The sequence below is a fragment of the Podarcis bocagei genome, assembly GCF_964188305.1.
Source record: "Podarcis bocagei genome assembly, chromosome: 3".
NCBI lineage: Eukaryota > Metazoa > Chordata > Lepidosauria > Squamata > Lacertidae > Podarcis > Podarcis bocagei.
This window is the reverse complement of record NC_138127.1, coordinates 109,084,079-109,098,386: the sequence shown is the minus strand read 5'-3', so window position 1 is coordinate 109,098,386 and position 14,308 is coordinate 109,084,079. Positions and strand designations below refer to the sequence as shown.

The following is a 14,308-nucleotide window of genomic DNA, read 5'->3' as shown; positions in this document are numbered from 1 at the left end:
CGGATGCCTTTATTAAAGCGATGGATGGGTGTTTCTTATCAAGTATTGACATTGATCTTGCACGGAAGGAGGTGCATGGGCTGAGACAAGGGAGGGCCAGCGTCAGACAGTATCATGCCCGCTTTTTCGCCTTGGTCAGCGCCCTGGAATGGGACAGAGATTCGGCTCCTGTAAGAGACCTCTTTTGGGAGGGACTGCACAACTCGATTAAAGATGAGATAGCGAGGGGGGAGAGACCCCGAACCACCCAGGAGGTCGTTCAGAGGGCACTGGCTGTGGGGGTGAGGCTGGAAGGACGTCCGTGGAGCAAGGACGAAGGACGTGGAGGGCGCGAACCAGCCGGGGGCCCCTCCTTCTTTCCCAGAGAAGCAGCGCGGGCGCAATCCACGCCTCCGCCAGGAGGAGGAGCCGAACCTATGGAGGTTGGAGGTGCAAGGGCTCAGTCAGCAACCAGAGCCCTAGCACCGGCAGCAGTGAAGGCGAAGCCTCCTAGAGGGACCAGGAAGTGTTACGTCTGTGAGCTGCCAGGGCATATGGCGAAAGAGTGTCCCCAGAGGCCCCACAAGCTTACTGCAGCCTCAGCAATGGTGACTGCAGCAACGCAGCAGGGAGGACCACAGCAGGGAAACGACGATGTCTGGCTGGAGGAAGAGGCACTGGGGCCCAGCCAGACGTGTTAGTGACGCAGTCCCCAGAAATTTTACAGCCAGTGAACCCCCTCCCGCCCAAACCAGTAGTGAGGCTCACAGCATCTCTCCAGCTGCCCAATGGAATCACCATGGACGTGCCAATCACCATCGACTCCGGCAGCAACGCGGACTTTATAGGGCAGGAATTTGTCGACAGGCACGCTGTGCAGTTGCTGCCGGCCACACTGCCCCTGCAGGTTGTCACGGTGGATGGCAGGGAGCTGCTAGGGGGGCAAGTGGTGAAGCAGACGCCACCAATGGTGATGCGACTTGGGAATCACAGGGAAGTCATCAGCTTCAACGTCACTCAACTGTCTGACACGCCCATTGTATTGGGCATGAGTTGGCTGGACAAGCACAGCCCAACGATGGCTTGGTTCCAGAGGCAGCTGGTCTTCGGCTCTTCCTTTTGTGCTGAACACTGCATCGTACCCAGGCAGGAAGGAGACGAAGAGGAGTCACAGCTGCTGCTAGGCACGCTGCAAGCGATTCCCCACAAGTACGCAGAATTTCTGGAAGTTTTCTGCGAGAAGGAGGCGGACAGGCTACCCCCTCACAGACCATATGACTGCAAAATTGACCTGCTGCCGGGGGCGGCGCTGCCTAAAGGGAAGCTGTATTCCATGTCTGAGGACGAACTGCAGGAACTCAAAGACTTCATCGATCATAATTTGGAGCGCGGTTTCATCCGGGAGTCTAAGGCAGCGGGGGGCAGTCCTGTATTCTTTGTTAAGAAGCGAGACACGCCCCAAAAAAGACTCGTAGTGGATTACAGGATTTTGAACAGTGTGACCAAGCCGTCGGACTTCCCCATGCCCCGCATCGACGACCTCCTGGCGAAGGTACGGAAGGGAAAGGTGTTCACCAAGTTGGACCTGCGGGGGGCGTACAACCTCATTCGCATGCGGGAGGGTGATGAGTGGAAGACAGCCATGTTCACGCCACTGGGTACCTACGAATACAGAGTTATGCCTTTTGGACTGCAAAATGGCGCTCACGTTTTTCAAGCATTTATGCATCACGTGTTGGCGGGACTTCTCTACAAGACGTGCGTCTGTTTCTTGGATGACATCCTGATCTTTTCGGAGTCGCAGCAAGAACATGACAAGCACGTCAAGGAAGTGCTGGGCAGGCTAAAGCAACACAGGCTCTACGCCAAGCTGGAGAAGTGCCAATTTGACGTGCCGGAGGTGGATTTTCTGGGCTACAAGCTGTCTGACAAGGGGCTCGCCATGGACAGCGCCAAGGTTCGAGCAGTGTTGGATTGGAAGAGCCCACGCAACCGGAAGGAGGTCCAACGGTTTGTCGGCTTTGCGAACTTCTATCGCAAGTTTATCAAGGGCTTCGCGATGCAGACGGCGGCCATCACTGACACCCTTAGCTCCAAGAAGAAGAAGTTCATCTGGACAGAGCAGGCGGAGCAGTCCTTTCAGGCCCTCAAGCGTCTCTTCGCGTCGGAAGAGCAGTTGCTTCATGTCAACCCCAGCATGCCGATGAGGGTGGAGACAGACGCTTCGGACAGAGCAGTGGGGGCGGTACTGCTGCAGAAGGACCCGCAGGGCGTGTGGCGGCCGGGAGCGTTTTACTCCAGGAAGCTCAGCAAGTCCGAGCAGAACTACACCATATGGGACAGGGAGTTGCTGGCCATTCATGCAGCGTTCAAGGCGTGGAGGCACTTTCTGATCGGCGCCAAGCACACGGTGCAGGTTTGCACGGACCACAAGAATCTGGAACACTGGCGCACGGCACAGTTCCTGAACCAGAGGCAGATACGTTGGGCTGAGTTCTTTGCGGACTTCGACTTCCGCATTGAGTATGTCCCGGGGGACACCAACATCATGGCAGACGCTCTCTCCCGCAAGCCACAGTATCTGGAGGACGCAACACCAGCGGCCGCCATGCACATCTTTGCACCGACAGTGTGGGCGTGCGCCGCGGCGACCGTGGACCTAGAGGCGGTGCGGCGAGCGTTGCAGGGGGACTCCTTCGCACGAGCAAAGATGGCAGAGGTGCAAAGGGGCAAGGCAGCGGCCGACGGTTTCCAGCTACGAGATGGATTGCTCATCCGTAAAGGGGCCATCTACGTGCCGGGTGACGAACTTCGAGCCAAGGTGCTACAGCAGCTGCACGACGCACCCACGGCCGGGCACTTTGGCAAGGAGAAGACGGTGGAATTAGTAGCCAGGGATTTCTGGTGGCCTGGAATGAGAGGGGAGGTCGCAGACTACGTGGCGAGGTGTGACACCTGCCAGAGGGCAAAGCCGGTGCACAAACCGCCGGCTGGACTGTTGGAGCCGCTGCAAACTCCGGTCGAACCTTGGGAAAGGGTGGCTCTGGACTTTGTCACGGATCTGCCCAGCTCAAGGGGCAAGACGGCAGTGTTGGTGGTTGTGGACCTGTTCTCCAAGATGGCGCATTTCATTCCGTGTGCTAAGGTGGCCACGGCAGAGCAAACCGCCAAACTGTTCATAGACCACGTGTTCAAGGTTCACGGTCTGCCACGGTCTATTCTGTCCGACCGCGGGCGGCAGTTCATCTCGAACTTCTGGCAGAAGCTGATGGGCTTCCTAAACGTCAAGATCAATCTGGCGTCGGCGAGACACCCGCAGACCAACGGGCAAGCGGAGCGAGCCAATGCCATCATGCAGCAGTACCTGAGATGTTATGCAAACCAACAGCCTGCGACGTGGGTGGATTACCTGCCGCTTGCAGAGTTTGCCTACAACAACACGAAGCATGTATCCACGGGCGTCACGCCGTTCTTCGCCAACAACGGGCGGCACCCTAGAACCTTCCCGGGACTGGAATGCAGGGGAGAAGGGGAGCCGCAGTCAGCAGATGCGTTCGCGTCGGAACTGCAGGAAGTCCACGATCAGCTGCGGCGCCACCTGGAGCTGGCTAAACACGCATACAAGGTACAAGCGGACAAACACAGAAGGGTTGGCGAAGAGCTCCACGTGGGAGACTGGGTCTGGTTAGCAGCCCACGCAGTGCCGGCCAGGTCGTTGGCCAAGAAGAAACTAGGGCATAAACAACTGGGGCCATACCAAGTCGAAGAGCAGGTCAACCCGGTGGCTTTCAGGCTGGCGCTTCCGGAGGGTTCCAGAATGCATCCGGTGTTCCACAGATCGGTGCTCACTCCCTACAAGGCACCGCACAGGTTCCAGGAACCCGGAACGGCGCCGAGTCCGCTCAGAGAAGGAACGGGGCACGCGGGAGTGGCACAGGAGGAGCGCATCAACGAAGTCACGGAGATTTTGGACTCCAGATGGGGGGAAGAGGGAGTAGAATACTTTCTCGCCAGGGAGGGCACCCCGGCCAGTGCGAACAGCTGGGTGCCGGGCTACGCTTTGGACGAACCTCTGCTGAAAGACGAGTTTCATGCCCTCTTCCCACATAGACCTATGCCAGCAGACTTTTTCGACGACTGGCTTTTCACGCCCACGCTTTCGGACAGCACGTTCAGGGGGTTCGACTCGGACGAGGAACCAACACGAGACGTCCGTTCCCCGGAGGGGTCACCCTCGGGATCTGTCTCAGAACCCTCGTATTGGTGGGACGATAGGCCGGAGGAGCAGTTCCGCAGGAAGTGGCTGGACTGTTCCGGCCGAGCAACGCCGCCTGGAGGAAGTGCGGGAGAGACGGACATGGACATTTTCGGGGACGACCCGGGTTTCGAGCACGGCGGCACAGAGATGGAAGAGGAGGTGACTGTCGTCAACGAGAGCAGAGAGGAAGACCCGGAAGAGTTCCGATGGAGGCCTGCCACGGGAAGCGACCGATATCCGACGTTCGTCCCTTTGCAACAGCAGCCCCCAGCTCCAGCACCGGAAGGAGGGGAGGGGGGACTGGGGGGCTTCGAGGGGGGGATGGATGTCAGGGGTTTAGGTGCAGAGGCACGGGCAAGGGAGGAAACAGAGAGCGAAGGGGAGGAGACAGAGGAAAGGATGAGTGATGACGACGACCCGAGATCTCCCAGTCTTTCCAGTGAATCAGAGGATTCACAGAAAGGAGCACCAGTGGCCAGGGCAAGGGGGGAGTCTAGGGAGGCACCCCAGGAAGATAGAGCCAGAGGAGACTCAGGGGGGAGCAGCTGGAAATCGGGACCAGCGTCACCGCCAGGAAGCAGGGAAGAGGAAAGGAGCCAGGGGGGAAGCGCTGGCAGCTCACCACAGGAGGGAGGGCAGGAGTCAGGAGTGGCCACACCTCCATCAGGGAGCGAAGAAACGGTTAAGAGGAAAGTGGAAGGTTGGGCGCGCGCGCCAAGTTCAAATGCAGAGGAAGGCGGCGCAGTGAGCAGCCCCGAAAGGGAACCAGGTCCTAAAGCCCGGCGCAAGGAGGCAGAAGGGTCCGGGTCAGCGTCAGAAGAATCCCGGAAGGAAGAAGCCCCGGGGGGTAGAGGGACCCAGAGGAGGACAGTCAGGAGGAAAAGGTGGAGCAAGGCTAGGATATTAAGTTGGTGCGCACGGGGCGGAGACTCAGACGGAGCCTCGCCGATCTAGCTAGTAGACGTAGAGTTGCAGACAGCAGCGTGAGAATGGAAACTGTAATTCAATAAAGACTTTTACTTAATGACCGCTGGCTAGCGTGATCCTCTGTGAGCTAGGATCTGGAAGCAGCTCTGACAGTATGGTAAATCTTTATTTGCATAAGATGGTTTGTTCATGGTTGCTGTATTGTGTTTAAAAACAGTACAAAAGTCAAGTGAGAAGAAACCGAGTTAACACCCAAGGAAAGTAAAATTGGGGGGTACCCATGGATCACCAGCATTTATTAATTGTAGTTAAGATATCTGTGTGGTCAGACTCAATCCAAATATTTCTTGGATTGCCTCCATATTGCCACTGCCTCCTGTGTTCTTTTCTTCTTGGCAAACTACTTTTAATATAGGTTTTTAAAATCTTTGACAGTGATGAATTGTTTGTGTTGTCCAAAATAGCCAAACTTTGCCAAAATATTCAAGTCTTGAAAGCCCTTGAAGCATATTCAGAGAAAAGTGACTAGGGTGGTGAGGGGCTCGGAAACCCAGTTGAAAGAGCAGGCTTTGTTTAGCTGGAGAAGAAGAGGTTAAGGGGAGGCATTATAGCTGTCTTCATATATCTGAAGGGCAGCCATGCGAAAAAAGAAGCAGACTTGTTCCCAATTGCTTCAGAAGGCACAACTGGAGCCCATGAGTGGAAGTGGCAGGAAAGTAGATTTTGGCTAAACGTTAGGAGAAACTGCCCAGTAGTAAAAGCTGGAGGTGATGGGCTTTCCTTTTCTAAAAGGGTTTAAGCAGAGGCTGTGCGGCTATCTGTCAGGGATGTTGTAGTTTCATCCTGCATTGCAGATCTACATTGAGCAGAGGGCTGAACTTCAAGGTCCCTTATAGCTACAGTACAGTATATGATTCTATTAAATACTCTTTTCTCCTGAATCAGCTGCCATTTGTTTCATAAGGAAACGTTTTCACAGTCTGTGACCCTGGTGATATGAGTCCTTTGCCTTCTATAGACTGCAGCTATCAGCTAGAGATTTTGCTCTGAAATAGCCGTATAGTAGTTTACCCTAAGTGTAATCCATAAATCATAAGCTGTTTAGAAAAAATGGAGGTAGTAGTAAAGCTAAAGCGAAAAACATCAAGCCTCATAAATCTTGAGACATGATGAGCAGTTGCAGCTTCAGACTACATGTTTGGAATGATTGAAAGCTTGGCAATATCTGGTAAATGTCTGGTGTACTTGCACACATGATCAGTAGAAAACTCTCTGTCAGTGGGGTTTGCCTTTGGATTTTATTATTTGTTTACTATAGTTATACAGTGCCTTTCTGCTTGGGAGAGGAGAAGCCAAGTGCTGGTTGATCAGGCTGTGGTAGTCTCTTGCTATCATTTTTCAGTTGTGCTTAGCACTTTTCTCCCAAAGTTATATGAGAGCCCATGAGACATAACTAATAACTTTCTTTGAATGGTTAGCAATACAGTTTTAACACTTTTATTATTTTGTCTTTAGAGCGCTTAATGAAAGAAGAGAGCCTGTCAACATGGGGTCTGTTTGGGAGTGCGGTTAGACAGCCAGCTTTGATGACCTAATGCAACTTGCATGGCAATATGAAACAAAAGGCCAAGATGAAGTACCTTATTAGTGCTTTGGGAATGAAAGCCTTCTGTGGGACTCAGCTAAGTTGCATCAATGCAAACAAACAGCCTTTCTCTGAAGAATCTTAAAATGAAGACCTGAAATGCGGATGAATCAAAGAATCTTTCGGTCTCTGAAGAACCTGACAGTGGTTCACAGGCACCCAGCAAAGTCTACTAAATAATCTGGAGAATCTCATGATTGCTGCAGAAAGATGGCTGCAAGCTGGGTCTTCCATTGTCTGTGGCTTTTGGCTGTTCTGATAGGATGCACAGGTGGCCACAGCCAGTTCTCATGTGAGCCCATCATCTTGAGGATGTGCCAGGATCTTCCTTACAACACCACTTTTATGCCTAACCTTTTGAACCATTATGATCAGCAAACAGCAGCTCTAGCCATGGAGGTAAGAGTTAACTTCCGCCTAAATGTATGATAGCATTCACAGTGGTGGAATTGCCTTTGGTACTGGAGAGTTGCCAAAAATAATTGAAGAGTTTCCCTACATCCGCTTGCAGGAATAATGCACAAAACAACAGAGGTGCATTGGTGCTCTTGAGGACGCTTTACACATTATGAACAACCTACATGGCGAAACAGCATAAAACCTGCATATAAAGTGGTATTAGGTGGCTATATGCATATGCAGTTTGAACTGCTGTTCTTTTACACAAAAGTGCTTTCCATTTAAAATAAATGGTATTTGAAGCAGTTCCTTGAGATAAAAAAGCGAGTTCTTTGCATGGTATAGATAAATACAGCCATCATGGATCATCACAGCAGCCCTGAGTCTGGGACTAGTTTTGTGGCATGTTTATATCTGGGGGAGCATTCAGAATAAAATTTGTCCTGAGGTGGTAGTTCATCCTGGATTTTTGATCCTGAAAATTGGTGGTGGGTTAGTTGAGAAGCGATTCCCCGTGCTTTTGGGTACAAAGTGTCATGGCAAAATCTGCTCCCCTCCCTGCTTGACAGGGTTGCAGTAAAGGCGAACAGGAGTGTCCGTTTATGAAGAGTGGATGATTCTGCTGCAGTGGAATTGTTGCCTCTTGTTTTTGGCCAAGTGCCTGAGGTCTCCTTAGCTTTAGGGCAGGATTGCCTAATGTATGGCTCTCCAGCTGCTGTTGTACTGCAGTTCCCATCATCCCTGACCTTTGTCCATACTGGCTGGGACTTGCGGGAATTGGAATCGAATAACACCTGAAGGGTCACAGGTTAGCCAACCGTACTTCAGAGCGACTTCAGTAGCAGGTTCCCCTTCCTCCAAGTACACCAAGAGATGAAGAACCAGTGAGGAGAGTGCTCCTACCATGAAGTCCTTGCCCCTCATTTGCCCACATGTCAGCTTTTATCTCAGTGCAGTGGCTGCCCCTCTTATCGGTAATAATAATAATAATAATAATGATAATAATAATAATAATAATAATAATAATAATAATAATTTTATTATTTGTACCCCGCCCATCTGGCTGGCTTTCCCCAGCCACTCTGGGCGGCTTCCACAGAGACCAAAAATACACTAAAATGTCACCCATTAAAAACTTCCCTGAACAGGGCTGTCTTAAGATAATAATAATAATAATAATTTATTATTTATACCCCGCCCATCTGGCTGGGCCTCCCCAGCCACTCTGGGCGGCTTCCATAAAAACCAAAAATACAATAAAATATCACACGTTAAAAACTTCCCTGAACAGGGCTGCCTTAAGATGTCTCCTGAATGTCAAGTAGTTGTTTATCGCTTTGACATCTGCTGGAAGGGCATTCCACAGGGCGGGCGCCACTACCGAGAAGGCCCTCTGCCTGGTTCCCTGTAGCTTTGCTTCTCGCAATGAGGGAACTGCCAGAAGGCCCTCGGCACTGGACCTCAGCGTCCGGGCAGAACGGTGGGGGTGGAGACGCTCCTTCAGGTATACTGGGCCAAGGCTGTTTAGGGCTTTCAAGGTCAGCACCAACACTTTGAATTGTGCTCGGAAACGTACGGGGAGCCAATGCAGGTCTTTCAAGACAGGTGTTATGTGGTCTCGGCAGCCGCCCCCAGTCACAAGTTATGAGCATTGCATCTCCTTTTGCCTGCAACATGCTTCTCATTAGCAGGGCTCACCTGTATGACTACTCCAGTAGGCACTGCCTTCATTCTTTCTTGGCTTTGTCTGCTCTTGGTGACTTCAGCATGTAGCCAAACTTTATTTGACTGTAGTGTCATAATTTCATCATGCTCACTGCAATAGATCAAACTTAAACATAGACGAGGTTTTAATTTGTATGTCCCTGTTGCACAAACACAAAAACTGTGTACAAAATAACAGTTCATTTGAATCACACTTTTCCTCTTGGGGTCAAGAAGTTGTGATTGCCTTCTGATTTATTTAGGGGAGCATTAGTTAAACTGGAAAAGGGTGATTATAAATTACTTTCAGTAATTTTGAACATGCTTTTTAAGCTTCTCAATGTTAGGAGCATTCCCAAAGGGGAAAATTTCCTCAAAGGAAATTGCCATTGCAAGATACATATTCCTGCTAGTGATCCTGCTGTTGCATTGCAGACACTGCTATGATCAAGACTCTAGCTGTTTCATATTCCTGCACTTTGTGTTCCAGATTAGATTTGCCACATTTCTCCAAATATATTCCATTTCCAATATAGTCTTACCTAGTGACAAGTGTATTTTATTACAAATGAAAGTTCCCCAAATTCTATTTTGAATTAAACAGAACAATATCCTTGTTATGTTGGCCTTCAAAGCATGAGAATTACCTTCTGTTCTACAGTATAATTTTAGTAGCTAAAATGTGGGTCTAGTCTACACCCAATGGCCTCTTGTGCCCCACCAAGCAGTGCTGAGAATGACACAGTTTTTCTTCAGCTTCTGTAGAGCAATCTTATATGGTGGGCAGATATTTTTAATCATACTTCCTCAGAACTTCTTAACTATTGAAATGGCTCCCTCATCCAGACTATCATAGAATTGTAGAGTTGGAAAGGATCTCACGGGTCATCTATTCCAACCCTCTAGTAGGCCTTGGCATTTTTCAAAGTACATTACTCGTATCTTACAGAGACCTAACTTGTATATACTAACAATACTGCCACAATATCTCTCCACATCTTTGTAATTTCTCTCTGGTTTCAAGTCTGTGCTGTCTCCTTATTTTGATCAAAAGTTACTAAAGTCTCTATAAAGGTTGGGCAGGCCTTTATTTTCTATTCTTTTGATTCCCACTCTGTGTGGCATCCATCCTAGTAGTTGGATGAGCTGTTGTGATACCATAATTAGGGAGGTTTCCTTTCCAAGATAAAATTGTTAGCATCAGTTAACTTAGTTTGGGAAGTAAGGTATGTCACATTTATCCTTCTTTTCTGCCCTTGAATTTCTGTTTGCATAGGATGCATTATTTCTTCTAGTGTATGGCTTACAGTAACAGTATCTTCTTACTTTCAAGAGTTACCAAAAGCTGCTGTGGTGAAATCTGGTTATCAGTGGAAGTGGAATGTTGAAAATTACAACATTGTTTCTTTGTCCATTTTGTTGTTCTGTCATCATATTAAAACTGGTATTTCATTGTTTAACCTAAGGTTATCAGTTTCTTGTATTCCAGTGTTCCCCTATAATGTGTTGGCAGCCTCAAATAGTTTCAGATGATTTCTGCGTTGCAAGGGGTTGGACTAGATGACCCTTGGGTCCCCTCCAACTCTATGATTTTATGATTCAGATGTGGGCTTAAGCTTGTACAGTGGTACCTAAGGTTACAGACACTTCAGGTTACAGACTCTGCTAGCCCAGAAATCACACCTTGGGTTAAGAACTTTGCTTCAGGATGAGAACAGAAATTATGCTCCGGCGGCAGCAGGAGGCTCCATTAGCTAAAGTGGTGCTTCAGGTTAAGAATAGTTTCAGGTTAAGAACGGACCTCCAGAACGAATTAAGTTCTTAACCCGAGTTACCACTGTACTTTGAGTTATATCAGTGCCAAATAGGGTTTGCTGGAGAATTTAAGGTGGGGGACCCCCCGTGCACCTCCAAGTCTGATCCTGAGGCACACAGAGTAACACTGTCTCTTGGAGCTACTGAAAGCAACTCTTTTCCCCCCCAAAAGATATTTATTAAGGTTTTTAAAATATAACAATGAGAAAAAACAAAACAAAATACAAAAGTACAACATAAAAACAGTTAAAAAACAAATAATTTTCCATAACATATCTTCTTTATGCTTATTTCCCCAGACCTCCTCGTACCTCCCTTCTTTGTATTCCACTTCAATTTGTTAGTTCAGCAAATCCTTACCATTAAGCTTTTACCCATTTATAAACCTTTTTTTTTTTTCATATCTCCTAAAGCATTACAGCTGGAAACCCCTTAGTTTCTATCCAACATCCTTCTAACATTCATTAATTTTACAATATTTCTGTAAATAGTATTTAAATTTCTTCCAGTCTTCTTTCACCAACTCTTCTCCCTGGTCTCGGATTCTGCCAGTCATTTCTGCCAATTCCATGTAATCGATCACCTTCATCTGCCATTCTTCCAGAGTGGGTAAATCTTGTGTCTTCCAATACTTTGCAATGAGTATTCTTGCTGCTGTTGTAGCATACATAAAAAAATTCTGTCCTTCTTTGGCACCAATTGGCCGACAATGCCCAGGAGAAAGGCCTCTGGTTTCTTCAGGAAGGTATATTTAAATACCTTTTTCAGTTCATTATATATCATTTCCCAGAAAGCCTTAATCTTTGGGCACGTCCACCAAAGGTGAAAGAATGTACCTTCCGTTTCTTTACATTTCCAACATTTGTTATCGGGCAAGTGATAGATTTTTGCTAGCTTGACTGGGGTCATGTACCACCTGTATATCATTTTCATAATATTCTCTCTTAAGGCATTACATGCCGTAAACTTCATACCTGTGGTCCATAACTGTTCCCAGTCAGCAAACATAATATTATGTCCAACATCTTGTGCCCATTTCATCATAGCAGATTTCACCATTTCATCCTGAGTATTCCATTTCAACAGCAAGTTATACATTCTTGACAGATTCTTAGTTTTGGGTTCTAACAGTTCTGTTTCTAATTTTGACTTTTCCACCTGGAAGCCGATTTTCTTGTCCAATGAAAGCAACTCTTTCCTAAGCAGAGGAACAGTTCTGTTTGACTAGTTTCTTTAAATTCTGGCGTATTGGTCAGATTGAGCTGTCCAAATTGTAGAAGCAGAGGAAGTAGGAGCTGTCCAACATTGATCAGGGTGCTAAGAAGATATGCATTGACTTACAAATTAAAAAAACCAAACCCTGTATGTTTCAGTATTCACTCGTCTCTTGAAATATGTGATAAATTTGCTGATGGTCTCACAGAATATTGCCCTGCTCCACCATACTCTGTGGAAGAGCTTATCATACAGAAAAACTCATCTAGCTAATGTTGTACCTATGTCATTGAATTAAGTTTATCTTTCTAACTACCTATTCAGCTGTTGACAAAAATATGGAGAGGGGAGCTGTGATAGAGTTCAATGAAAGTTTGCAGTAGGGACCAGGGTTTAACCTAGAGTAAATAAAATATGTGTATGTTTTTCTGTTTTCAAATATTTACAGTGTTATCCATTTAAAAGTAATAGCTCAGTATTAAGTAGCTATGGATTTGAACATTTAAGCAGAATAATCAACATCAAGAGCAGACAAGCTGTGGAAAAGGTTGTTTAGTGAGGTAGATTCTCCCTGCACATTTTGAGGGAAAGACAGGTATGTATTCTTCTTATGAAGCTCTCCTTGCTTCAGTTGGAGGGCCTTCCTCCCCCCAGTTGACAAACCAGCAGCTACACTCTGTCTGCTCCCACTTGTGTCCTGCATTTTCCTTGATGTTAGAACAGTTAGTCTCTCATAATCTTGGCTCAGTCCTGCTCTCCCACCCTCACATTGCAAGGAATTAAAGAGGCTATTCTCGCTCTTGCTTTGTGCCCATTTGGTAAAATGGCACTTGAGAAATGCAGTAAACAGTATTGCATGCAAGCATAGCAGGTAAATAATGAACAATAAAACAATTAGACATTTTTCTAAACGTTTTTAAAGACTGTGCTTTGGGGGATTTTACTTCTAGAATGTGGTGGGTTTGTCGCCATTTTTGCCTTTTAATTTATGCATACTGACTTTGTTTTTTGGGGTCACCCAGGCAGACGGCTTGGTATTAGGCCTATTAACAGCAGGGAACTTATGCTGTGTTAGAAAAGATGAACATAAGAGGCTGCTGGATCAGGCCAGTGGCCCATCTAGTCAAGCATCTTGTTCTCACAGTGAGCAACCTTTACAAAACCCGCAAAGAGGGCCCAAATATAGGAGCACTGTTGCAGTTTCACAGATTATAAATGCACCAGTAAAAAAACTTCCATGGATAAATGGAGGCAATGCAAGACTTTCTTTTTGGTTGCGACCAGGCTTCCTCTTTCTTTCTTTCTTTCTTTCTTTCTCCCTTTACAGCAATGGCAGTTTTGCATTTTGAAATATATAGTTATTGCCACTGTGACAGGTGGGGAGCTGTATTCTATGCCAGGAGAAGCATCCAAGTTTTCATTAGCCCCAGGTAGAACTGGACTCTAGTTTTCGGCTGACAAAAACCACTTACTATTTTTGTTCTTCATAATGGCCTTTCAGTTTTTCTGAGCTACTCCTTGATTAGGAAGTGAGCTGAATGCAGGGGGTGTGGGCAGCCCCCCCCCAATAAACTTAAAGCTTTTAGAAGACATCTGAAGGCAGCCCTGTTTAGGGAAGCTTTTAATGTTTAATAGACTATTGTATTTTTATATTTTGTTGGAAGCCACCCAGAGTGGCTGGGGAAACCCAGCCAGATGGGTGGGGTATAAATATTATATTATTATTACTATTACTATTACATCCCACCCCCACCGTTCAGCCCAACAGTGATCCTTGCTTTGCTTCCAAACAGCTTACCTCTCCAGTAGCTGGTTGATTTACATAAAGCACCCTCTCTCTCTATATATATACATATGATTTGCTGAAATGGCAGAAAAAGCAATAAAATTCATGGGACATGCGTATCTGCACGCCTGTGCCTTCCCTGGCACCTTTGCCTCTGTTTCCCATATCATGTCTCTGGCCATGATATTAGCAAACCTCTTTCTCTGCTGGCAAAGGACTGTTCCTATGGATTCCAGCCTTTTGTGCTGGGACAAAGGTTGGCATTCTGATTCCCCGGAGCCAAATTGTGCCCTTTGACTCTCTCCCCTTTTCACACTCCTCGCTGAGCTTGGCCTGTTGCTATGCTTCAAAGCCTGTGGGTGTAGGGTTACCATGGCAATGGGGATGAAACTCCCGAGAGAGGAGGGGCCACAGTGTGAATAGAACACACAGGCCTTGTTAATCTGAATGTGAATGAAGGAGGAAGGCTCCTTTGTACTTCATCTCTATGTTGCCCAAACCTACAATTTATCAGCAGGGAAGCAACTTTGCTAACTTGTTTATATTTGCTGTTTCTTGAGGCTTATGGAACAAAAGTGGT

The 14,308-nt window shown here is 47.5% G+C and overlaps 1 protein-coding gene across 4 annotated transcripts in view; it reads left to right on the top strand.

Moving 5' to 3' along the window:
• FZD3 (frizzled class receptor 3) overlaps nucleotides 1-14,308 on the top strand; it is a 37,244-nt gene that overhangs the window by 4,641 nt on the left and 18,295 nt on the right. For all 4 annotated transcript variants that reach the window (XM_081188594.1, XM_081188591.1, XM_081188592.1 and 1 more), the window contains one exon: nucleotides 6,680-7,208. In XM_081188594.1, the coding sequence (XP_081044720.1) occupies nucleotides 7,020-7,208 (189 nt within the window). In that variant the 5' untranslated portion in view covers nucleotides 6,680-7,019. The remainder of the gene's footprint in view (nucleotides 1-6,679; nucleotides 7,209-14,308) is intronic.